The sequence below is a fragment of the Scyliorhinus canicula genome, chromosome 4 (genome assembly GCF_902713615.1).
Source record: "Scyliorhinus canicula chromosome 4, sScyCan1.1, whole genome shotgun sequence".
Lineage (NCBI taxonomy): Eukaryota > Metazoa > Chordata > Chondrichthyes > Carcharhiniformes > Scyliorhinidae > Scyliorhinus > Scyliorhinus canicula.
This window is the reverse complement of record NC_052149.1, coordinates 75095201-75122981: the sequence shown is the minus strand read 5'-3', so window position 1 is coordinate 75122981 and position 27781 is coordinate 75095201. Positions and strand designations below refer to the sequence as shown.

At 42.1% G+C, this 27781-nt stretch overlaps 1 protein-coding gene across 2 annotated transcripts in view; it reads left to right on the top strand.

Moving 5' to 3' along the window:
• cachd1 (cache domain containing 1) overlaps positions 1–27781 on the top strand; it is a 191806-nt gene that overhangs the window by 127235 nt on the left and 36790 nt on the right. For both annotated transcript variants that reach the window (XM_038794480.1, XM_038794481.1), the window contains 9 exons: positions 8050–8176; positions 9042–9186; positions 9933–10149; positions 12054–12203; positions 13890–14123; positions 15366–15515; positions 15925–16048; positions 24845–24962; positions 26983–27151. In XM_038794480.1, coding sequence (XP_038650408.1) covers positions 8050–8176; positions 9042–9186; positions 9933–10149; positions 12054–12203; positions 13890–14123; positions 15366–15515; positions 15925–16048; positions 24845–24962; positions 26983–27151 — 1434 coding nt within the window. The remainder of the gene's footprint in view (positions 1–8049; positions 8177–9041; positions 9187–9932; positions 10150–12053; positions 12204–13889; positions 14124–15365; positions 15516–15924; positions 16049–24844; positions 24963–26982; positions 27152–27781) is intronic.

Here is a 27781-nt window from a genome sequence, read left to right as displayed (position 1 = left end):
ACGCAGACACTGGGAGAACATGCAGACTCCACACAGACAGAGACCCAGCAGGGAATCGAACCCGGGACCCCGGCGCTGCGAAGCCACAGTGCTGATCACTTGTGCTACCGTATGGCCCTAAAATTGAGTTCAACAATTTTAGATCTTTACTTTTGTCTCCATCTTTGTATCTTTTTTGCTAGTTTAGTTTACCTGCTTTGTTTTCTTTATTCCAGCACGTTGCATTCCAGCTATCATGTCCTGTGTGTTTACCTTATGTACTTACTGTTCTTGGTTTATGTACACCTCTTGCATATTTAATATTGTTTTAAATCTTTTCCAATTTCTATTGAGATCTGTCTCACATCTCCCTTCATGTCATTTAGCTGATCTCTAATTTTACCTGTCTTAAGTAATATATTTCTATCTTCATCCCTGTTGGCATTGACTGATAGATTATCTCAATTTGGCTGCATAATATTTGTTCATTTTTGTTTTTGTTTTACAATTTTAGGATATCCAATTCCTTTTTTTTCCAGTTGAGGGGCAATTTAGCGTGGACAATCCACCTAACCTACACATCTTTGGGTTGTGGGGGTGAGACCCACGCAGACACTGGGAGAATGTGTAAACTCCACACGGACAGTGGCCTGGGGCCGGGATCGAACCTGGACCTCGGCGCTGCAAGGCAGCAATGCTAACCATTGTGCCACCCGTAATATTTGTTCATCTTAACTGATATGTCTACGTTATGAATATCTTTGAGTACTTTGATAAGTTGTACTAGCTGTGAGCTTCTCCTGGTTGCAGTCGATTACCTGTTATGCCAAGGTGGTCTTGTATTACATACCAGTACTGATTCTGCCAGTGCAGTGTTTGAACATTCTTGGTTTATGTTGGATTGGTGAAGCATCCATTATTATTAATTCAGAAAATACAGAACTATCCTGCCTCTCCTCCTATTGTTACAATCTTTCTTGAATAACCGTCAGTACACATTTTAAATTCACTTCTCCTGTCTGTCGTGAACCATGTTTCTGTGAGCCCCATGGTGCTATAATTCAGTTTTGTTAAGTACAGCTCAAATTCCAACATTCCCCCAAATACTTTGCCACTTATCTTTTTGTTTTGCTGCTGTCTTCCCGTTATTATACTGTCTTTAGATTTATTTTGTGCTTTGCTTATATTCCTTTGATGTATCTCTAGTTTCCTCTCCTGCGATTTATCTAATTTAAAAGACACTCTGTTAGCAATTCTTGCTGTCCCTTCTAATTCATAAGCAGTTTGTTTTTTCTCTACCCCAAAAAACAGTTTGTTTTATCAAATACCAATAATTTATCTGCTTCAACTATGTAGACACATCATTTACCCCTATGATTATCCTCGCATGTACAATTTTAATTTGGGTTGGAGGCGGAACTGAATGACAAATCTTCCCGGCCTCAACAGTATGAGGCCTAAGGAATTTTAAAAGTCCTGGGCCTAATCTGTAAGCCCTTGATCAGTTGCCTGTGTGAAACTGGCAGAAAGCCTTGTCAGGCGGAAATGATATGCTGGATGACAGCAGACAGCCAGTGGAGTGATGTAAAAGTCCCTGGCACTGCAGTAAAGCACAGGAGGGGGAGTCGAGGCAGGGAAGATCTAAGTATTCCTTGTGGGGCCCAGAGGCAGACTCTTGCTCTGCCTAACCTCATGAGTTTAAAAAAATATTTTGAAGAACCTAGCCTGTTTGGGCCTCTTCTGGCTGTGCCTTCAATCTGTCAAATCCATAGAATCACTACATTGCAGGAGGAGGCCATTCAGCCCATCGAGTCTGCACTGACCCTTTGAAAGATCACTCTACCTAGGCCCAATTCCCTGCCCTATTCCTGCAACCTCGCCCTAAGGGAAAATTTAGCATGGCCAATCCATCTAACCTGCACATCTTTGGACTTTGGAAAGAAACCAGAGCACCCGGAGGAAATCTCCGCAGACATGGGGAGAATGTACAAACGCCACACAATCAACTGTGTGGCAGCAGTGCTAACCATTGTGCCGCCATGCCCCTCTCTCTGTTGGTCTTACCTGGAGGGAAACACAAAATGGCTTAATCGCTGGGGCCACAGATTAAAATAGCAATCGGCCACAATAATGTCACCGTTCCCATCTGCCGTCTGCTGGAAAGAAGCAGAATGCTGGTTCATTGGAAACGCAACAGCTAATTTCTGCACAGCAAAGGTCGCACACAGTGAAATCAATGACCAGGTCATCTATTTTTAGGTGTTGGTAATAACTACTTGCAAATTTCAGAACTATGAACACGTTTCTAAAAAGGATGTATTCAAATGAAGGTAAACTTCTCTATCTGGCAATCTTTTGATGGAAAGTTCCATCTTTTAACATGGGCTTATTTCATTTTTTTATATTTTAGTTTTGCTGATTCTATGAGGCATGTCGGATGCAATGCAGAAAAATACCAAATGGCAAGGTCTTATCTTGGGATTTAGCTGATTTTGATGCGGGGCTAATTTTTAGGTGTTATAATGGCCTTGATGCTCCTTGATTGAGTGAAAAATCAGGCACGGTCTTCACTTCTAATTGGCACCACCCAGTGACTCCTTTGGGAGTTTTATGCACGGGCATGGTGCATGTACAGGTTTATTCTTCCCTTTGATGCCTGTTATAGACAAATAACCTGCCACACCTTATTATTGTTTCAGGATCAAATAAGGAATTTAGGGAGAATATATTCATCCATGCGATAGTGAGAATGTCGATCTTGCTGTCACATGGAGTGTTTGAAACAAATAGAAGTTACACATTTAAAGGGAAGCTTGGTGTGTAGGAGCAGTGTGAGAATAGATAATTAAAATGGGAGACGGCTCATGTGGGGTATCAACAGAACCCTTGACCAGATGAGCTGAATTACCTATTTGTATTGTAGATCAAATGCAGTTCTATGTCAAATGTACATCATCTAAGTGACAGTTTTAATGAAGTGCCATGTCTGATCAGTTTTACAGGCAATATTCAGTCAGAGGCCGTATCAATTATTTTTGTGAGGCTGGAAGAATTGAGCGCTCCTTTGGATCCCACAAAGCGGTTTGGGCTGCTGCTGCCCCAGCCTTCTCCTCTCTTCACCCTAATCCCCTATCACTGTGGTCCCCATCCTCATCCCCTAAATTTAGGTTATTAACAAAGTCCTTTATATTGTACTAGTCTAAATCCAGTGTGCTGCAACAAGACACCAGTGATTCCAGCCTCATTACTAGCTGTCCAAATGTTAGGATCAATTTCCCAGGGAACAAAAGGGAGCCATGGACGCGTGGAGATTTATAGCATAACAGGAGGAAATTTGGTTCATTAGGTTATTACTCGAGCAATGCAATCTGATCCTATACTCCACTCTCCCTATCTTCCTGTGCTTCAAATATGAATTCAATTTTCCCTTAAAATATGTAGTGGTGTCTGCCACAACTGTTTCCTGTGGCAAAGCAGTCTACGCACCTAACAAACGCAAATGAAGAAATGTCTTGTAATCACTCTGCACTGATATTGTGATTATTTTAAATTGAAGACCTTTGTTACTGACCTTCTTCCAGAACAAGTTACCTTTTCCATGCTCATTTTATCAAAATCGTTCATTCTATAAGTGTCTGTTAAGCTTTCCTTTGGCTTCTCCACTCCAGTCGAAATATACCTATTATCTTTGCAGCCTCTTTATATAATTTCTCATTCCTGGTATTGTTCTGATGAATGTTAAGTTGTGTGGTTTGTATGGTTTTTCCTGTCTTTTCCATAAAGGGGTGTCACAAAATGGTGGAGTGTGTTCCAACTTTGGCCTTGTATTGGAGTCCATAGGTTGAGCTTTTTTGCCCGGCTCTGCAAACCTGGGGCTGCATTCTCCATTGTTGGGACAATGTCCCCACAGCGGCGTCAAAACGGTAGTTTTACGCCTGAAAACCCTGGATCAAAGGGATATGAATTCCCAGTCCTGCAGGGTGCTGACAGGGACCTGGAGTAGATTTCGCAGCTTTGGCTGTAGATACGGGCCCCCGCACTTCCGGGTCGGAGGCCGCGCATGCGCACGGCGGTGGTCTCCAGCGGCCGCGCCGTACTCCATGGCGGACTCGGACCGCGGAGCTAGACCCACAAAAGAGACCCCCCGATTGGCCGCGTGCCTGACCCTCACCCCCCGCACGAACATTCCCCAGCTGTCTTTAAGGCCACCCTGGCCTCCTATCCACCCGCCCCCGACCAGGGCTGCCACGGACTGAGTTCACAGCCGCCACGCGAGTATCCTGACCGGCTGGAGCATATTAGTTCCACGCCATCGGGACTTCAGCTGGTCGGGGGCGGAGGATGTCGGAGCGGGCCTCCAGCAATGGTACCAGCCGCTTTTCGGGACCCGCAGAATCGGTGAACTGCTGCCGGTCCTGATTTCCTGCGGAAACATGGATTCTCCGCCCCATGCCGGCCGCGATTTTGCACGAGGGTGCGAAGAATCCAGCCCCTGACTTTTATAAATGACGACCGAATGTCAGATTTCCGATCCTTGATTTCCGATCCTTGACATGTCAGACGAGTAGGAACTCCAAATGTTGTCAAACTGTGAGCTGACCCTGGAGTAGATGGTCCATCATGCGATTTCCCTCTGAAAAAATTTCATTTGTGCTGCCTATTCACATGTACTGTACAGAAGCACTGAAAACATGGAGTGGATTCACACAACACAGCCATAGTACAGATGTTCTGCAGTCATGTAGTTAACTCCCAAGACTCAGTTGGTGAATGATGACCAGTGCCCCCCCCCCCCCCCCCCCCTTGCGGTCAGGGTGGCAGTCGCGGAAGCTCTGGTGACCAAGCAGGTGGCCCTAGACAAGGCAGAGAGGCTATTGGAAGCCCTGGAAAGCACCGTAATGAAGCTGGGTAAGGCCTTAACAGATGAAAATGATCGGATCGCTGTCCTGGAAAAGGAAATATCAAGGTTGGTCGCGACGCAGGGTAGTCTGAAAGGAAAGATTGAGGATCAGGAAAACCGATCGAGGCGCCAAAACCTACAGATTGTTAGCCTGCCCGAGGGAATCGAAGACAAGGACCCCACAGACTATGTGGTCCAAATGCTGGGAAATCTGGTGGGAAGAGACAGTTTCCCCAACCCACCAGGAATAGACATAGCCCGCCGGTCACTTAGTCCAAAACTCAAAGCTGGAGAACAACTGAGGGCGATAATCGCTAAAATACACCAGTACCAAGACCGGGAAAGAATCCTGCGCTGGGCAAGGCAAACAAAAAAAACTGTAACTGGGAAGGTCACCGGATCAGGATCTACCAGGACATTGGAGCTGACCTGACCAAGCATCAGGCAGAATTCAACAAGGCAGTGGGCAGTGCCTGACATATGTGTGTGCCCATGGCCTTCTTTACTATAATTTCTTGTAAATATTAAGGCTCAAAGATTCTGTATTTATTAAAATTTAAACAAGACAACGGGCGTGATCCTAACGCCATGCTGTTCCCGAGAAGCAGCTCGCCGCAACGCAGCATGGTTGATTAATGTCTCACTTTAATGTGCAGATTCCCGAGGTAACCAAGGCGTTGGGATCTATCTCCTTTGCCTTGGAGACCTCGGGCGAGCACTGTTCAGCACTGGTCTCCACAAACGGGTACCAGACGATAATGCACTCATGGGGGTCTCCCAGGGGATTGGAGAGTGGTACCCTGGCACTGCTGGTGCCACCCAGGCACTGAAAACCTGGTGCTGCCAGCCTGGTGCCCTGGCAATACCGCCTAGGTGCCAGCCTGGACCTGCCCGGGGGGGGGGGGGGCCTTGGAGATCAGGTGCCATTTTTAAATGGCATACCAATCTCTCACTATACTGAGGAGTTTCTGCGATCGGAGCACCTCAGTGTAGAAAATGTGCTGCCTAGGCTGCGTATTCCCTGCTGAGGCCCCTTATTTACCGTGAGTGGTATTGTATAGCCATGTGTTGCTTGGCGCTGCGAGCTCCAGGAAACATACAGCTAAACACACTCGCTATGGGACTTTGTTCCCTTTTAGCTGAATCTCACCCAAAGAGGAAAATGGTGGCCGACTGCAGTACAGTAGGAAAGCTTGACTTTGCCCTACCTCCATTGATGTGGTACATTCTCGGAATCTGTTACCGACTTTAAAATATCACTTCAGACAGAATTATTTGCCAGCTGTGTACCACATTCACATAGTTGCAAGTCAGTACCATAAAACCACAAGAGGTATGCAGCACAGAAAGAGCCCATTTGCTCCCATCATTTCTGTTCTTGCTCTATGACCGAGCAATCCGAAGCCAAGCAGGCCTAGTAAACTATGTTGAGTTGGGATGGGAGATGGTGATATCATTGGCCTGTCTTCAACTGCAGACCATGCCAGAAGATGGCAAACTTAAAGTTTACATTAATCATTTTTGCTATTCATTTATGCACAATGAGTTACTATATTCTTCCTGCTGTGGTTTTTGGGCTCAAGTTCTGAGGATATTGCTGACAATATAGAAGAACCAAAGATGTGCCAATGCACAGTAAAGCAAATTGTGCTGAAAAAAGTGACTCTTTACATTTTAAATTCTAAAAGGGGAGTTTGGTTAAAAATCAAAGACAACTAAAAAGGGGCATGATGATGTAAAATTCAATTTAATAAGAACTGAGACAGTAAATTTGAATGTGGAAAAACTACTGAGCAGATGGTGAAAGATAGTGGTCAGGCCCTCCGATTGGTTGGAAAGTCACTCGGCAACCAGATTGAAGTTATTGCATTACATAATCAAAACTGATTATAAATGTGAGCCTGGGAAATTATAATGGCAAAACGTGGACTGTGAACTGTAAATGTGTGTTTTTTTTTTTAAAAAAAGGATAATTGGTGTGGACAGTTGTTTTCTGTAAAGTTTACATATGGGAGGTAGGGGGGGAGAAGAATGGAGGTTATACATGCATTTTTCACCTGCTTTGCAACTCGGAAATGTAACTGCATCTTAGTCAATGTTAAACGCAAGAGCAATGTCACTTTATGCTGTCTACATAGAGTTGTTCTTGCATCTCGCAGCTGTCATGGAATCCAGCACAGTTCCCTGCTGTTCTGATCTTCGGCACTTGAAAGTGAGATTTCAGCACTTTCAATTTCATCTTCCTGTGGTCAGAGCCTCAGGTTCACCTCTGGCCTTCAGCTGGCATCTATCACTTGTCCAGTTTGAACTGGATTTTGATTAGTATTTTTAAAAGTGTGAGGTGAAATAAGGGCACCAACCCTCTGATATCGACCATTTGTTTTTGAATGTCAATTTCCCACTCCCTGATTTCTTTTTTTTTGTATAGCTACACATTTGTTCAGTGATAGCAGCGTAAAGCTGAAAATGCCAACTGTGATCCCCATGAGCAGAATTCTGGTTTGAGACTATGTTGCCCCTGTCTGACCGAATGGCCAAAGCTTTCCAGCCCTTCCTGTCGGCGGGATCTTCCAGTCCTGCCAATGGAGACTCCCACTGGCAGAGTCCCTGGCGGTGGGGTTGGCGGGGCACACAAAACCCTATAGACATCGTTGGGACCAGAGGATCCTGACACCAGCCGATGGCAGGCCACCTCCACCACCCATTATCCTTAAAATGACAATACCTCTTCCTGGATTAAGCAGTTGTTGAGCTATTGTATGAAATGACCCAGCAATTTTCCATCTATGCTTTCCAATGAAACAATGGGGCAGCTCGGTAGCATAATGATTAGCACAATTAATTCACAGCTCCAGGGTCCCAGGTTCAATTCCCAGCTTGGGTCACTGTCTGTGTGGAGTCTGCGCGTTCTCCCCATGTGTGCGTGGGTTTCCTCCGGGTGCTCCGCTTTCCTCCCACGGTCCAAAGATGTGCAGGTTAGGTGGATTGGCTATGCTAAATTGCCCTTAGTGTTGGGTAGGGTTACTGGGTTATGGGGATAGGGTCGAGGTGTGGGCTTGGGCAGGGTGCTCTTTCCAAGAGCTGGTGCAGACTCGATGGGCTGAGTGGCCTCCTCCTGCACTGTAAATTCTATGATTCTAACATTCAATCTTAACTTTTTAACCCAACAGTTCTTGCTGACAACTTCAAGTCAAACCCCGGTATTAAGTGGCAATACTTCAGCTCAGAAGAAGGGATTTTCACCATTTTCCCAGCACATAAGTTTCGCTGCAAAGGTGGTTATGAGCATCGGAGTAGGTAGGAACTTTCAACCCCCATTCACTTGGGCATTCTTTTCAATCTCCTGATTTCATCACATTCCCTGGTCTTTTCCTCTCTGTGACATTAGTTCTGACGAGTAAGTAAGTGTGATAATTTTACGGAATCAGTTTTTGGTTTGAAATTATATGTTTACAGATTCATTAAACTAATGCACTGAGGAATGTACTATGAAATGTGCAGAAAAGTTGTAATCACCATAAACTTGAAGATGAACTGCAGTGCCATGATAAGCCGCTTACCTAGTCCAGTTGGATCATTGCACAAATGTAAATGACAAACAGAATGAAGTTATGTTATTTGTAACATTTTGCTTAACTTATTTGTTGATGTCAAATAAACCCTGGAAGGATACTTTTAACTTCCTCATCAGCCAGTGTCATTTTCCCAAAAGAAAATCTGAAATGACTCTAATTATGCATGTGGATGATCTAAGCATAGGCAATTTTGTTCAGTTTGCATTATGTGGGATTTCTGATCCAGTAAAATGTTTCTCTGATTTGTAAATATTTAGTTGATTGAGTTAATCCATGCTTGAGTATTAGCAAGAGATGATTGCATTTTTCAAGTATGAAGCTGTGAGATTTACAGAAAATGCTTTGGTGTGGATAGGATTGGGTTTGATAGGAATGAGAATGGCACATGAGAATTGGCAATTTGTAAAACAGATAGGTGAGCTCATGATATGTACTCCATCATGAATCAGTGCCTTCAGCAAAGATGGGAAAAATTAGAGGGAACGATAGTTTACTATTAAGAAAATGCAGAAAACCGTATCATTAATTTGGTTCTTTGTTATCTATTGATCTTAATTTGCAAATATTTTGGTATTCTTTTGGTGCAGGCCTGTTTATGTCTCTACGGTGAGACCACAATCAAAACACATTGTGGTGGTGGTGGACCATGGGGCTTTAGCCACAGACATACAGCTTCAAATAGCCAAAGATGCTGCACAAGTAATATTAACCTCAATAGATGAGCACGACAAGGTGAGTTCTTTCCAACCTTTGCCAGTGTTCATAATGTGGAATATATCACATGCAACAGTACATCACTACCAGAACACACATAATTGACCGGGAAATGTGTGATCCAGATCTTTAAAGCACCAATAAAGTGTTAGCAGGTTATTTAAATTAACTGCCAATCTTCTGTTCTTGATCGTCATTCAGGAATCATGCAGTGCCAATGCAAGACTTTTCTATCAAGAAATTAACTGAAGGGAATGTGTGCAAGGGAGGGTGGATCTTACATGACACATCCATAGAGGAAGCATAAGATAATTTCATATTACATGTGTTCTTGATTTTATATTCCATTGCTCTAATAATATCAAATGTGTCGTGAGATGAAAACAAATGATGTATTTCTGTTTCTCATGTCAACATGAAAAACAAATAGATATGCACATTGGAAGATTAAAGTACAAAGAAAGTACAGTACTATTGAGGGTATAGTGTTGATTCATAGCTTAGAAGCTCTATCTGAAGAATGATCTGAAGCAAGCTAGCGCAGGCTGCTTGAACAGACATTTTCAGAAGAAGGAATGAGGTGAGCAAAGTGGTGGGGAAAGAGAAACAAAAGAAGGAAGCAAAATTCATCACAATGTAGTTTTGCAGTAATTCTGGTTAAAATAAAATTGTGAAAAGTAACTCAAAAGTGCAAACTGTACAAGTAAAGCAATTAAGACTGCTGGAGAGAAATTTCAGGAATAGCTTTTTTGCTTTGTGTTTAGATTTCACTGCTGGCTGTGGCAGACACCGTCCGAACATGCTCGCTGGACCAGTGTTACAAGACATACTTGTCTCCCGCTACCAGTGAGACAAAAAGAAAAATGACCACATTCCTCAGCAACATAAAATCAGTGGATGGTGCCACTCATCATGCACTGGGATTTCTCAAAGCTTTTCAGTTACTTCAGAATACAAACAACAGCACCAGGATCCATACACGTGAGCGCAAGGAGAAAATTAGATAGCTAGAAACCTCAACTTTTTACTGTCAGATTGAAATTGGGTTTTAAATGTGTCATTGACAGGCTGAAAAAAGATGTTGGGGTTAGTCATTGTGAAATCTTGTCAATGTTTTGATGTCTCATCTTCTGCCAGTTTTGTTCTTTCACTATCTAGGCAATGCAGCTAGGGAATAGTTGTGGGGTTGGGTTATACTTTGCACATACATGAGCTTGGTTGTTGGCAAGCCCTACAGGGATTAATCCATAGACAGCAAGATTTGAAACTCTAGCTGTGTTTTCTCCGACCTCATCCCAAGGACACTGAGTTCATTGTAAAGTTTCACCTGCTGCCCTGACTGAGCTCACTGGTTCAACACAGGCCTGCAGCCAAACCTGGCATGGTATGGCTTGTATGCTTTGTACCGTGCTAGAAACTGCCTATATCCAGTTGAATATTTTTGTAACATATGGCTCATACTCGGCCTATGATATAAATGACACTTATTCTGCGAGGATGGATTTTTTCAATTAATGTTCTGTGCTCTCTAAATAGTACATGCCTATAGTGTGGTACTATTGGACCAAGGATGTCATGCTTTGAATTATTTAGATTTCTTTGCACAGTAATCAGTTTCATAGAATATCGGCTTTCAAGCTGGGACCCCGGAGGATTGACAAGATCATCACATTTCTGTCTATCATCACATTTTTCAATGATAACATTGTTTTCTTCATGGATAGTTGACACTATCTTTCAGGAGTTAGGGCAGGGAGTCTGTCATAGTGTGTTAATATTTATAGAAGGGGGTCTCGCGCAAAGAAACCGCTGTGTTAGAGAATGCAGAGACCTTGGGTAGGGATTTTGCTCCCATTACGAGAGTACAGTCCATTACCAGTTTAAAGGATGTTCCAGTTTGTTGCTTGACAACGATAACCAAGCATCTCAGGAACTGAGAGCTTCACTCTGCCCACCAAACAATGGTGAAGCCCAGCTTTAAATGGGTTGTTTTCAAATTCTTATTCTCTTTTTAAATTTTTTTTACATGGATCAGTGTCAGAATAAATTATTTTTGTGTTAAGGCTAATTAATTAAATTTGGGTAACTTAAGCAATGAAATGCTCATCAATATCCAGTTCCTATTATACTTGAAAGTATTGTTGAGAACACTTCAGTTAGTGGAATCCTGGGTAGTGCGATTGTAGTGAAAATTCATGTGTAATCACTTCCTTACCGCTAAACTGTTTTGCTGTGGATGATGCAGTGAGGTGAATGTAATTCAATAGCTCCTCTGAGAAAGTTTAAATTTCAAACATTGCTCGGCAATTATCTGTCAGTCACTATCAACTGGTGCATTCCCCATGACAATGCCTCTACCAATCAGCGTCCACTTGCCAAACAATTAGCATTCTCTTCTCATGCTCTATAAATTGTGTTTTCCCCCCTTATAAGACAAAAAGCTTCAACATGTCTCCGTTTTTTTCCAGCAATAATTAGCTGTAACATTATGAGAACGACTAAAGGCTATTTTGATGTGGGCAATTTGAACGTCATTTTGTTACAAAGAGGGTAAACTTGTCTCAAGTTTGAGCTAAGGCACATTGTTGGACTGAATCAAAAGAGATTTGGTTTATATCTAACCGTGATATGATGGATCCGAGGTCAGTCATATTCCTCCAACTGAATCAGCTAGCTTGACACAGATCAGAGATCAAATCTAAAACCCTGTTGTTCTTTGAAGTTTGGTGGTAAACACTGCAATTTAGTGACAGTCAATTCAGTGCCTTTAGCCATGTAGCCATTGGAATCCTTTAATTGGTAGAAGGTTATGGAAACAAATAACTGCTGGGATGTGGGTAAGAATAAGGTAATTGTAAATTAAAAGATTTTTCTTTAAACCACAGCCACTGACATGGTGATAATCTATCTGTCATCTGGCATCACTTCAAAGGACTCCTCTGAAGAAGAGAAGAAGGAAACCCTGAGTGTTATCAGTGAGGAAAATGGGCATCTTAATAACTCTGTGATGATCCTTACTTATGCACTCATGAATGGTGAGAAACTGGTTTACTTATGGTTCTAGCAGCTTGTCAGAGGACAAATGCTGCAAAAGATTTAATCAATATTTATACTTGCGCATTCCCGACAGACCTGGAAGACTTTTCTAGGGCTTACACTCTTTCCTGATTTTCTCCCTATCTCTCATAACATCGCTGTAGTTGAAATTCTATTGGATCTTGATCCACTGAGATAATTACAAAAGAGCAGAATTCCCAGTTGCCCATTGCATAGGCTATGGACACTCTCAAAAAATCTCCTGCTTAGTACAGCCAGCCCATGCTACTAAGGGCGCTGCCCAGATGTTACACTGATCTGTTGGCAGATGTTTGAATAGCTTCATGCTACTGTAACTCAGCAACCAGAAGCTCTTCCTGGGGCTGAATAAAAATATAAATTAATTCCGCTGCTCCTCAGGGAGCCAGAACTTAAGTTTTATTTAGTTCAACAACCTCCTCTCCGATCAATACATACGGCTGGGCAAGTTCTGGAAAGTTTGCAACGGCCTTATCAGAATTGATGTGTTCAACAGGTCAATGTAATGTGTCCAGTGTGTGGTGAAGAGAGTTAGTATGCTTTCGGTTTTTATGTGGTAGTTTGCTTCTCATTTTCTGTCCAAACACTGGCTAGGAGCAGTATGGAAAAGAGAGAAAATATGCATGTCTCTCCCTGTGTACAGCCTCTCCAACAGCAAGTCCTCAGCTGTGCCTTCTCACGGTGACACATGGAAACTGGGCTGCTCGCAGACTCAGGCTAAAGGCTCAGAGGTACCTGGGAGATGTTTGTACCCCAGCCAAGCAGGCTCATTGGCATGTGGACATGCCATGCCATTGAAGAACCAAACTCCCAGCTATGGCGAATAGCTGTACTGCCTTGTGGGTACCTCAGGAGAGTTGAAGGCTATGGGAGTAAACCCTGACAAAATGGGAGTGGAGCCTAAAGGCAGACTAATATCTAAATATGTAATCTTTTTGGAAAATCTGGCAATGAAGCTCTTGCTAAGTGTAGAGCTTTGCATTCCTTTGGACTGAACTGGGGAGGTCAAGAGTGGGCCACTGCTGATGTTTGGGCATTCCCGAGTCTCCATAAATTTTGACCAGGCTTGCACCCTAGAGACAACACTCGGTTTCGCTGCAGAGCATTAACACGGGAGACAATAGTTACCAGTGATGAGCTCAATTCGATTACTTGGAGAACTGGTGCTTTGTGCTGATGAACATTGCTGTGGACATTATTAGGCCACATGGTTGCAGGAAATGGATCAAGTTTAGGTGTAGAGTGTGGCCATTTGGAAAAGATATTTGATAGAACAAGTTTACTTTCTGCTGTGAGTTTTCAGAACTTTGTAGTCAAACAATTTTTTGCAAAGAATATATTTATTTTATGGAGCTGTAAACTGCAAAAACAGGTTGCAACCCTCTAAATTGAATTCCTAATTGCAAGCATGCCACTATGAGCTGTTGAGGATAGGTGCTTCCTAGGATCGAGGGAAAGATGGATGGGTGACCCAATGCCCGGCATCTACAACAAAAATGGGAAATAATATAACAGTGAGAGAGTTTATTCAAGTCATTTGTTTCTTCCCATTTTGTTTTCTCATAGAATATGTAGAGAATAGACTAAAATCTCACATGCTATTTTAATGGTGTGACAATTTCTAGTTAATAATAATCTTATTTTAGAGGGTGTAACTGGTTTGAAGGAGCTCGCCTTTCTTCGGGATCTGGCAGAACAGAATTCGGCAAAGTACGGAGTTCCTGATCGCACATCACTTCCTATTATAAAAGGGACAATGATGGTTTTGAACCAGCTAAGTAACCTGGAGACCACTGTAGGACGCTTTTACACAAATCTGCCAAATCGAATGATAGATGAGGCTGTGTTTAGTCTGCCGTACACTGATGAAATGGGTGATGGTGAGTGCTGTTCTTTTCTTTTCATTAAATTGGTGCTTTCTCTCCTTCTCTGTTTCGCTTTGCCTGCCTGATGAGGCAAGTCAGGAAGGACAGAGATCACTCTTTGAGCAGATGGGCCTTTTGTCAATGCCAGTAAAGTGGTACAGACTGCCACCCAATTTCAGATGAAACATTCAAAACCAATAAGGTCCCAATTAACCACTCAGTTAGTATTGTACTGAGCCATGCAGAATGAAAACTTCCAGTTTGCGTGTCAGCCTAATTCTAAATTATTGAACTTGGGAGATGCTATAATTGCGGCATGTTAGCGCAGTGGTTAGTACTGCTGCCTCACGGCGCTGAGCACCCGGGTTCAATCCCGGGTCACTGTCCATGTGAAGTTTGCACATTCTCTCCGTGTCTGCGTAGGTCTCGCCCTCACAATCCAAAAAGATGTGAGGGTAGGTGAATTGGCCACGCTAAATTGCCCCTTAATTGGAAAAGAATTGAATTGGGTACACAAAATTTAAATTTTTAATAAACAAATGATTGTTTAAGGAAAGTGAAGATTATTCCGAGTTCACACTTATGATTACAGTCCTTTTAGCTCTACTAGAAATGGGAAAAGAAAGTAAAATTGCATTTATAAAAAGCCTTTCAAACATCAAGCTGTTACATGATGCTTCACAGCCAATTAAGTGCATTTTTTAAAAGTACAGTCACAGTTTATTAACTAAAGAGACCAACCAGCTTGTGCAAAGTAAAGTCTCACAGACCGATCAATGATCACCAGATAATCTATTTTTACGGTATTAGTTGAAAGATAAATGTAGGCCAAGAGATCAGGAAAACTCCCCGCACTTCTTCAAATAGTGCCATGGAGTCCACCTGAGAACACACACCGAATCTCATTTTGCTATCTCATGTGAAAGGTGGCACTTGCAACAGTGCAGGACCCCCTCGATGCTATACTTAAATGTCAGCCTTGATATAGGTTATTATGAAGGTTTGCTGTGGTATCCTCCATGAACAAATGAGTTGCTGACACTCAATTTAGACTCACCAATAGCCATTGATAGCCACTTCAGCAAGGTACCGAAAGATTGCTGATCATCATGGAGCCTATTCAGAAAACATATCTTATCTTCTCAGAGAATCCTTCCTCTTTGCCATTCCCACGTCCTACCACTTCACCTCACCCCCTAATCATTTTATATTTGTCCAACGTGATAAATCATATATTTTTCTGATTAATCTTCACAGGATTGATAATGACTGTCAGCAAGCCCTGCTACTTTGGAAACATGCTGCTGGGAATTGTGGGAGTAGACGTGAATTTGGCATACATTTTGGAAGATGTAACTTACTATCGTGATTCTTCAGCCTCCTACACATTCTTAATAGATAATAAAGGTAAGGGAGATGTAATTATACCTGTAATTAGTATTGGCTTAACTGGCCAACGTTATCTGCCTACATGGGCGCAGAGATTTCTGTGTTTTTACAGTCACAAAGCAAGAGGACTAAATTCCATAGCACAAGGAGTTCAAGCAGATTACAGATCTCTCTGTAACATGGACAGGGCACAAGAGGTCATTTTTTAAAAAGTGGTTGTTCCAGACTTAATCAGCAGTAAGGAGTCGGGGTCAATTTAATTATCTTGTCATTGCTTCATTTCACCTGTAGCTGGTTTGTCAGATATTAATCATCTTTTGTTTGTGAATACTGGAAACAACTGTGAACACTCTTATTTGTAAACATAGTGTTCACAGTCTTGTAGACTACCACTAAACTCTTCAACTACTTTTGCTTTCTGTTTCAGGTTACACTCTAATGCATCCGTCCTTGACTAGGCCGTACCTGCTAACAGAGCCCCCACTTCACACTGACATTATACACTATGAAAATATTCCAAGATTTCAACTGGTCAGGCAAAACATTCTCAGGTAATGCATTTTGCCAAAAGAATAGATTTCAACGCAAAAAAACATTCAAGGAGAGAGCCTATCATCCATAGTCGTTTTTAAAAAAAAATTAAAGATAGCATCGAACTTAAAGGAAATGTCTATAGTTGTGCACAGATTGGTGGCAGGTCAGAAGATTGGGCAGAATATAAAAACAGCAAATGTTGACTATAAGATTGATCAGGAAGGACAAATTGAGTACAAGAGAAAACTAGCTGGAAATATAAAGACAAATGGTAAGAATTTCTATAGATATTTTAAAAAGAAAAGTTAACAAAGTGAATGTTGATCCTCTAGAGACTGAGCTTGGGAAATTAGTAATGGAAAATAAGGAGTTGACAGGTGAATTGAACAGGTATTTTGCATCTGACTTTACTAAAGAGGATACAAGTAACATCCCAGAAATAGCTGCAAGTCTGGAATGGAAGGGAGAGAGGAACTCAAATGTTACAATCAACAGGGAAGTGGAACGGCCGATTGACAAGTCCCCAGATCCTGAAGGATTTCAGCCTTGGGCCTTAAAAGAAATGCCATGTGAGATAGTTGATGTATTGGTCTTAGTTTTCAAAATTTCGCCGATTCAGGGAAGATCTTGTTGGATTGGAAAATAGTGAATGTAACCTCTTTATTTAAAAAGGGAGGGTGCCGGATAGCAGGAAAGTTTAACCCAGTTAGCTTAACATCAATCATAGGGAAAATGTTAGAAGCTACTAATAAAAAAATAATAGCAAAATTCAAGATACTTAAACAGATTTAAAATGGTTTTGTGAGTGGGAAATCATGTTTAACTAACTTGTTGGAATTCTTTGAAAAAGTATGTTGAACATGTGCTGTGGATAAAGGGGAACAATTGGATGTACTAAATTTAGATTTCCAGAAGTAATTTAATGAGGTACTAAATCAAAGGATATTGCAGTAAGTAAAAACTCATGATGTAGGGGTAATTTATCAGCAAGGATAGAAGATTGGCTAGCCAACAGTAAACGGTGGGCATAAATTGGTTATTTTTTGGTGGCAATATATATCAAGTGATGTGTCACATGAATCAGTGCTGGGACCTCAACTTTTTATAACTCATTTAAATGACTTGGGTGAAGGGACAAAGGTAGGGTTCCTAAATTTGCTGATGGCACAAAGGTGGCCGGAAAGTAAGTTATGAAGAGGACACAAGGAGGCTACAAAGATATGTAGATAGGTTAAGTGAATGGGCAAAGAAATGGAGTATAATGTGGGAAAATATAACATTGTACATCTTGACAGAAGAATTTAAAAAAGCATATTATCTAAATAGTGAGAGGATGCAGAAAGCTCTGGGTGTGTTAATGCTTGAATCGCAAAAGGCTAATATGCAGGTACAGCAAGTAATTAAAGCAAATAGAATGTTATTGTTTATTGAAAGAGAAACTATATAAAAGTAGGGAGGTTATACTTCAGTTATACGGGGCATTGGTGAGATTACATCTGGGGTTCTGTGTACAGTATTGGCCTCCTTATTTATAAAAAGCAACTTATAGGAAGCAATTCAAAGATAGTTTATTAGACTAATACCTGGAATGGATAGGTTTGTTTTATGAGGAATGTTTTGACATGCTAGACTTGTGTCTGCTAGATTTTAGAAGAGTAAGAGGCGACTTGCTTGAAATATATAAAATTCTGAGGAGTCTTGAAAGGATGGATGTGGAGAGGATGTTTCCTCTTGTTGGAGAATCTAGAACTAGGGGTCACTGTTTAAAAAGAAAGGGTGACCCATTTAATATAGACATTAGAAACATAGAAAATAGGAGTTAGAGGAGGCCATTCAGACCTTTGCGCCTGCTCCACCATTCATTATGAACATGGCTGATCATCCAATTCAATAGCCTAATCCTGCGTCTTTGCCCCTCCCCAATACCCTTTGATCCCTATGCCCCCCTGTTTCTTGAAAACACACAATGTTTTGGCCTCAAGTACTTTCTGTGGTGACTAATTCGATAGCTCACCATTCTCTAGCTGAAGACATTTATCCTCATCCCTATCCCAAATGGTCTACCATGTATTCTCAAACTGTGACCCCTGGTTCTGGACACCCCCACCATGGGAAACATCAAATTAGGAGAATATTTTTCTTTCATAAGATCGTGAGTCTTTGGAACTCTTTGCCTCAAATGGCAGTGGAAGCAGAGTCTTTCTAAGGCATGGGTACATCTATTCTAAATCAGCAAGGGGTGAAAAGTTATCACGAGTAGGAGGAAATGTGGGGCTTAAGTTACAATCAGATCAATCGTGATCTTATTGAATGGTGGAGCAGGATCGAGGGGCCATGAGGGTACTCCTGCTCCTAATTTGTCTGTTCGTATGAGAAGGAGGTAGAGTTGGTTATTATGCAGAACAAATGGCTCTTCTAATGGCTTCATGCTTAAGCATATTGTGAAATGTTAGCAACCCAGACCAGGGCATTTCTTGATTTGTATTGTGAGCTGTTCTCAAAGGGGGCCAACTTAGCTACTCCATTGGAAATGCAGCACTTTAAGTCTCCATTTCCTCAGATCACTGACTTGGAGAGGAACCATGTGCCTACCAAAGTGATTTATTTGATTTTAATGATGTTCTGTTATGGGGGCGATCCAGTTGGGGCCAATAACATTTTGTTTGAAGTAGACAAAAATGTATGATTCAAGGTGCTTACTAAGTCAATAAAGCCACAAGATTTCACGGATTTTAAACAAACAAAAATAAACTTTACAAGTTCAGAAAGATAAATCTTCACAATATCACTGTCGCATTCAGGGTAATATGAGGTACATGTGAATTAACAAGCAAACTGTGGACAAACACACCACACTACAGAATGTGACCAAAACAGATTTCATCGATTTCTCAAGAACCCAGCTTGACTTTAGTGGCACTGTGAGCCAACCAATCTCATTGAAACCTGGCCTTTCTCACAGGGATTTCCAATTTTCACCTTCAACGGTCTTGCCTCAGAATTCTGTCCAAAAGGTCGCTCCAACTGTCCCAGAAGATGTGCTGTTAGGTAATTTGGACATTCTGAATTCTCCCTCTGTGTACCCGAACAGGCGCCGGAATGTGGCGACAAGTTCTTTTCACAGTAGCTTCATTGCAGCATTAATGTACGCCTACTTGTAACAATAAAGATTTTTTTTTAAACTGGAAGGCTTCAATAACAGCTCACCTCAAAGTTTCAGTCTCGCCTTCCAAAATGTTATCACCCTGGATTCCCGAGTATACTCAGGCACTAGCTCACAAGCACGATTTCAGTTCTTTGGCTGCGCTAAACAGAACACCACTGCTCCAACGAGGTAATTCTGCCCTCACAGCACAGAGCCACCAACCTTCTGCTGCTCTTCGTCTACCTTCTTGGATTTTCAGGACTTCTCTTGAGTCCACTTCACTTAAAATCTGCTCCACCTAACCATTCCTCTTACTTGGAGACTGTTTATTTGCTTCTTTTTTTATTAACCGAGATCTGTTCTGTCCCTTTTGTCTTTGTTCCTCATCTTGGGACACTTGATGGCTCACAGATTATAACTAACCATTCAAGAAGTGCTGTTCACATCACCCTTGAACTGATCTGGTGACCTAACATGACACTATGAAGGCCCCACCCTTGTTACTAGGCAGGAACAAATGTAACAAGCAGACGAGCATCCTGTACATTAAATGCTATCTTCAGGGACTACAATCTGTAATTATCTTGCAATTGTGTCTCTCCTCTCTCTATATCTATTTATATATATATTAGATGTGTTGTGATTGTGAACCTGCCTCCACTTCACCTGATAAATGAGTAGCGATCCAAAAGCTTGTGCTTTCAAATAAACCTGTTGGACTTTAACCTGGTATTGTGAGACTTCTTACTGTGCCCACCCCAGTCCAGTGACGGAATCTCCACTTCATGAGACAAGTCCTTACCTCAGGAATCAATCTAGTAACCCTTTTCTGAACCGCCTCTAATGCATTTACATCCTTCCTCAAGTAAGAGGACCAAAACTATGTGTGATACTCCAGATACGGTCTCACCAATGACCTATATGGTTGCAACAGCACTCCCCTACTTTTATACTCTATTCCATTAGCAATGAACGTCAAAATTTAATTTGCCTTTCTTATTATCTACATACTAACTTCTGCACTTACGAATATTGAAGTTTCATTCCAGTTAGGTAATAAGTTGTATTTTTATTCCTCTTAACCTCATATTTACCCACATTATGCTCCATCTGCCAAACTTTGGCCTACTCACCTAACCTAATCAATTTGTATCTATTTGTAAATTTCTAATTTCCTCATTGCAACTTGCTTTCCCACCTATTTCAGTGTCATCTGCAAATTTGGCTACAGTACATTCTATTTCTGCATCTCAGTCATTAATATAGATGGTATATATTTGGGGCTGAGAACCGAACCCAGTGGCACACCATTAGTGACAACTTGCCAAACAGAAAAAGACACATTTATCCCGTCTCTCTGCTGTCTGTTGGTTAGCCACTCCTCTATCCAAGCTAATATAATGCCTCCAATCTTGTGAGGTTAACCTTTTGTGTAGCACCTTATCAAATCCCTTCTCTAAGTCCAGATACACAACATCATAGGGCGGCACGGTGACATAGTGGTTAGCGCTGCTGCCTCACAAAGCCAGGGACCTGGGTTCAAATCCAGCCTTGGGTCACTGACTGTGTGGGCTCCCTCCGGGTGTTCCTGTTTGTCCTACATTCCAAAGATGTGCAGATTAGGCTGATTGGCATGCTGAATTGCCCCTAAGTGTCCAGGGATTTGTAGGGTGGGATCATGAAGATGGGGCGGGGGAGCAAGGCGTAGTAAGGTGCTCTTTCAGAGGGTTGGTACATACTAGATGGGCTAAAAATTAAAATCGCTTATTGTCACGAGTAGGCTTCAAATGAAGTTACTGTGAAAAGCCCCTAGTCGCCACATTCCGGCGCCTGTTCGGGGAGGCTGTTACGGGAATCGAACCGTGCTGCTGGCCTGCTTGGTCTGCTTTCAAAGCCAGCAATTTAGCTGTGTGCTAAACAGCCCCTAAATGGCCACTTTCTGCACTGTAGGAATTCTCTGATTCTATCCACAAGACTTTCATTATCCACTTTGTTACGTTTCCGAAGAACTCCAGCAAACTAATCAAACATGATTTCCCCTTCAAAAAACTATGTTGATTCTGATGGATTCCATTTTGACTTTCTAAATGTCCTGTACTACTACTTTAGTAATAGATTCCTATTTTCTACATGTTTCCTTTTTTGAATAGGGTGTTATATTAGCCTTCCACTGGAACCTTTACAGAATCCAGGGAATTTAGGAATGTTAATAATAATAATCTTTATTGTTGCCGCAAGTAGGCTTGCGTTAACACTGCAGTTAAGTTACTGTGAAAATGCCCTTGTCGCCACATTCCCGCGCCCGTTCGGGTAGACAGAGGTAGAATTCAGAATGACCAATTCACCCAACAAGCACGTCTTTCAGGACTTGTGGGAGTAAACCGGAGCACCCGGAGGAAACCCACGCAGACACAGGGAGAACATGCAGATTCCGCACAGTGACCCAAGCCGGGAAACAAACCTAGGACCCTGGTACTGTGAAGCAACATTGCTAACCACTGTGCTACCGTGCCGCCCAATGCCTCCACTATCTCTGCTACCATTTCCTTTAAGACCCTAGGATTTAGGCCATCAGTCCCTGGGGTCTTGTCTGCCTTTTACAAAATATATTTTTATTTAAACATTTTCCATTTTATACACAACACCAAAACAACATAACACCCTAATCACAAACCCCTCCCTCCCATAGAAAAAAAACAAAAGTATCAACCCCCCTTCTCCTCCCCCACCCCCCCCCAACCCCGCTAGCAACTGACAGTGACCAGCTCTTTGAAGATAAATAGCTACTGTCTTCAATTGCTCTGCTCTCCATGTACTTTACTTTCTCAAGGCCTAGAAACTCCATAAGATCCCCCAGCCGCACTGAGGCACTGGGTGGAGAAGCTGACCTCCATCCCATCAGCACTCTCCTTCAAGCGAAGGCCAGGACATCCCTCTGCTCCCCTCTGCAGCTCCAGCAAGTCTGACACCCTAAATATGGCCCGTAAAGGACAGGTCACCAGTTCAATTTTCAGAATCACCAACATGGTACTGAAGAAGGAGACCCAGAACCCTACGAGCTTAGAACACAACGAGAACATGTGCACATGATTGGCCGAACCTCTTCCACAGCGCTCACACTTGTCCTCCACTCCTGCAAAAATCCTACTCATCTTGGACCTAGTCAATGAGCCCGATGTGCTACCTTATGCTGTATTAAGCCAAGCCTCGCACAGAGGACGTGGCATTCACCCTCTGCAAGGCCTCATTCCACACCCCATCTTCCAACACCAGACCCAACTCCTCCCCCCACTTGGCCGTAACAACCTCCACCAATACTGCGTCTTCAGCCATAAACTTCCATAGATATATTTGTCTGCCTTTTAATCCCAATAGCTTGCTCAGTATTTTTTCCCTAGTGATGGTGATTGTTTTAAGTTTTTCCTTTTCAACAACCTCTGCATTATTTGTTAATATTGAGAAGGTTCTTGTGTCTTCCACTGTGAAAACTGAGGTAAAATATTGATTTAGTGTTTCTGCCATTTCTGTGTTCCCTATTATTAACTTCCCAGTCTTGTCCTCTAAGAGATCAACATTGACCTACCCCATACCTTTTTATATACTTATCGACTCTCTTGCAATCCATTTCTATATTTTGCACTAGATTTCTTTCATAACTTACATTGGCTCCTTTCATAATTTTTTTTGTAGCCCTCTGTTCGTCTTTAAGCGTTTTCTAATCCTCCAGCCTGCCACTGACCTTTGCAATATGGTATGCCTTAGTTTTTGCCTTTGTTATCTTTAACCTCCTTGCTTAGCGTGGATGCATTTTCCCCCTTTTACAATTTTTCTTCCTCTCTGGAATATATTTCAGTTGGGAGGAATTTAATATCTCCTTAAATGTCTGCCACTGTTCATCAACTATCCTACCTTTTAGTCTTTCTGCCCAGTCTACACGGGGCAAAATTGTCCTCGTGCCTATGTAATTACCTTGATTTAACACCGGAACGCTTGCCCTCAAATTGAATTGAAACTCAAGCATGCACTGATCACTTTTCCCTAGAAGATCCTTTACTACAAGACATTAATTAATCCCATCTCATTACACAATACCAAATCCAAAACAGCCTGCTCCCTGGTTGGTTCAACACCATTATTGTTCCAAGAAACAATGTCTAATACGTTTTATGAAGTCTTCCTAGAGGTTACCCTTTCCAATTTGATTAATCCAGTCTATGTGCATATTAACGTCACCCATGATTATTGCTGTACCTTTCTTACAAGCTCCCAGTATTTCCTGCATTATGTTGTGTTTTACTGTGGAACTATTTATTAGGAGACTGATAGATTACTCCCACCAGCAACTTTGCTGGCTGTTTCTTATTTCTACCCAAACTGAATCTATGTCTTGATCTCCAGTAGCAATATAATTTCTCACTCCATCACTCATCCCGTCCTTTACTAACAAAGCTACACCACCACCTTTTCCTTTCAGTCTAACCTTCTGAAACACTGAGTACCCTTAGATATTCAACTCCCAGACCTGGTCTCCTTGTAACCATGTCTCAGTTTTGTGATGATGGGCAGCACGGTAGCATTGTGGATAGCACAATTGCTTCACTCCCAGGTTCGATTCCGGCTTGGTTCACTGTCTGTGCGGAGTCTGCACATCCTCCCCATGTGTGCATGGGTTTCCTCCGGGTGCTCCGGTTTCCTCCCACAGTCCAAAGATGTGCAGGTTAGGTGGATTGGCCATGATAAATTGCCCTTAGTGTCCAAAATTGCCCTTAATATTGGGTGGGGTTACTGGGTTATGGGGCTAGGGTGGAGGTGTTGACCTTGGGTAGGGTGCTCTTTCCAAGAGCCGGTGCAGACTTGATGGGCCGAATGGCCTCCTTCTGAACTGTAAATTCTATGATAATCACCACCAGATCATTTTATTTATTTATTTATTTTTAAAATTTAGAGTACCCATTTTTTTTCCAATTAAGGGGCAATTCAGTGTGGCCAATCTACCCACCCTGCACATCTTTGGGCTGTGGGGGTGAAACCCACGCAGACACGGGGCGAATGTGCAAACTCCACACGGTCAGTGACCCAGGGCCGGGATTGCAATCCGGGTCATCAGCGCCGTAGGCAGCAATGCAAACCACTGTGCTGCCCATCATCACCAAATCATACCCCTTTATCTCTATTAGCGCTGTTAACTTATTACATTTATTCTGAATGCTACGCTCATCATTAACCTGTACTCCCACCTCTCCTTACACTTTGATTATTTAAATTTCCATGTAACTGATTTCTCCCACCAGAAGAGCTTGTTTTTACTCTCCTTAGGCCTTGAAGATTTTAAATGTCTCAATTACCAGCAATTAGGGCTAAATTTTAAAAAGGCAAGAGTTTTAAGATTTATTCTCTCAAACTCCCACACTTACCTCAGCTTCCAAGCTCTCAGATGCTGCCACACTTGCTGAGGTTATCCAGCATTTTCTGATTTTATTTCCCATTCGACTTTGTTCACTCTTCACAATATGACTTATTTCTCCACAATCATGCCTGTATCATCTTTACAATACGACTCAGTCTGAATTTTGCGAGCAATCCTAAAAGTGTTTTTGGAGATTTTTTTTTTCAATAGAAATGTTATTTGTAAACATGTAAATAATTTATCTTTCTTATCTCCATGCAGCCTCCCTTTGGGCAGTCAGGTTATTACTGTGCCTGTAAACTCCTCCTTGTCTTGGCACATAAATCGTTTACGAGAGATCAGCAAAGAGGCCTACAATGTCAGCTATGCCTGGAAGTTGGTACGTTATGCTTTGTTGAACATGTCCTTGAATTTATTTTTTTTGATCTGAGGATATGGGGTTTGCAGTTTAAAACCAAAAGAACTTTGCTGAATCAATTGCATTTTTCACAAAAGTAGCCAACTCACATATCTCTTCAGTATCTGATCCAGGTAAATATTTTTGCAAATTGTGATTGCTGATATTTAATATGATATACTGAATATATTTATTGTGCTATTCTTGAGTTATTGGGCTAATTCTGAATTTTCAAACTCTGGAATGAAAATGGATTCTTTATGTCAAACGTTGTTGCTCTGTTTATCTGGCTCTAAATATGGTCGCCTTCCTTAATCCTAATTATGTTTTTCTCTAGAGTCGCCAGGTATCTTTAGATACCGCCACAACGTTCAAACCCGAATACTGATCAAAGAACCAATGCACCAGTTAGTTAGTTCAAAGTCAATACTATTTATTTACACACAATAATCTCTACTCATGCACAAATACCATAAACTAAACTATCTCTCACGCTAACGCCTATACTTAGGTGCCCACTCAGTTAGAGGAACAATGGCCGTTGTTCGGATCTGAGGCTGTTGGGTGCGAAGGTGTAACAGGAGAACAGCTAAGGTCAACCGTCTGATGGCGAGCGTTGACCTTGGACTTACTTGCTTCTGTTGCAGCTGGTGGATGGGTCTCTCCGCTTCGAGAGCTGAGTCCAAGAGAGCGATTCTCTCTCGGGAGCTTCTTCTTATCCCCAAAGGGGCTTCGCGCGCTTTTGGGCGGGCCTTGAACTTGGCCCCAATTAATTGGACCGCATCTTGATCATCGGTAAAGATCTTGACCAATAAAAGGGTGGGTGCCCTGATGGTTGGGCGTGTCTTAGGAGGCTGTTGGCCTTGCTTTGTTTGTGTCTTGCTGGCGCCGGGGTGTCTGCCTTAGTATCAGTTACTTGAATGTTATTCCTTTGTTCCCGGAGATGGGCCATCAGTATGCTAATTGACCTACAGTTTCAGTCTCGTCTGGGAGTTGCCTTCTCAATACGCATCCAGGCTCTGTGCCTGCCTGCTTTCTTAGCACTGTTCACGTTTCCCTATAGCCGTTGCAAACATCCATTTTGTAATCTGGAAGTGGCCATCCCAGATGGCTACAACGTGCAATGTAGAGGTTCAGAAAATAGCTGTTCCTAGCTGTTCCTTCCATTTTCTGCTACATTTACCTCATTGCGCTGCCACTTTCAGGAGCTTGATTGATCAGTGGCAGGATTGTAAGGGAAATACGTGCTGTTGTCTTAAATGTGCCAAAATCTCTAAGTAAATGGATGTGCCAGCAGCAGGAACCTGGGACAAATAGAAACATAGCCTCCAGAATTTTCAGTTCGTAGGCAAAGTGATGATGGCTCACCTGAATGTAAATACTTTCCCCTCATTGGCCTGTCGAAACCTTCCCCAGCTATTTGGGGAGGTCCTTCAGCCAGAAATAGATTTCCTTGTGTGAGTTGTTGATTGGAATGCAGCAGAACCTGCCAAATAACATAAATGCATTGAGTTCCAGAGAACTGTTGGCGGTTTTCTAATATCCTTCTTGAACATAAATACAGTGTCAACGTACATGGGTCCATGTATTAATGCCCAGTGTTACTGTGTGAAGATAAAACATGCAATTATTTCAAATGCCGTTGCATTTATTTTTATTGAAGGTTAAACTCTTTGGATCGCTTGCATTTCAGGAATGCATCAACTGCACCCCCCGTCTTTCTAATTCCTTTTCATGTGCATAACTGAAATGACCTTGTCAGTTCGTCCAATTTTCTGTTGCCCTCTCAATAGTCAGGCATTTTCAATGTATTATTTTAACCAATGCTTGCCATGTATTCAGCGGTAAGTTTTATTGCTTATATAGGGATTTGATGATTCGGTGAAATCTCTTCATCCATGCTGCTGTGTGGAAGTTCCGGAAAATCATGCAACAGGTTTACCCTAATGAAGTTGTATTCAAAATGAATATCAATAAACTCTTGACATTTCTGTCTGCACAGGTGCAGGATACATCCTTTATTCTCTGTATAGTGATGGTGCAGCCTGAGGTACCAGTTAAACATCTGAAGAATTTGAACACAGCACCAAGCAGTAAGCTTCTCTACCATCGATTGGATCTGCTGGGCCAGCCCACCTCCTGCCTGCACTTCAAACAGTTAGCAACACTGGGTAAGAAACATTTAATTAAAAAAAAATTTTTTTTGTGGATTTGTGACTTCTGATATTCCTTGCTGCTCCCCCCCCCCCCCCACACACACACACACACCAGCTCACCACCTTGGGTCACCTTTAACTAAGAAGGGAGCTGCGCTACTTAATCCAGGCCTACTCCAATTGTACTCTGAACTGTTTACTGGTAGTACATGAAAAATGCTTGATGGTGACTTGACCTCAATTTCTGTAATTGTTTCATTTGTGTAACGAGGTATACATTGTTCATTTATTGCTTCTCCATCATGCTGTCTGTCTTGACATATGGTCATGTCATGAACAGCATAAGATAGTAAACTATCCAATCATTCTCATTCCCGATATTCATACTTTATAGAAGGAGGAGTTTCAAGGAGCAGTGTTTAGTTGATTTATGGTTTTTTTGTTGGTGTAATGGAAAGAAAATCATAGTCTGGTACTCTGTTGGTGCTACATGCCAGGCCCATACGTGAGGAACGCTATGAGGTACGGAAGGACATCCCATGGACCCATACCCCAACACTAGCCAGCATTTTCTGATAGAAAGTGAAAAACTGTTAGAAAAATAGATTATGGAAAGTTTCACATTCATCATTTCTGTTGTTAATA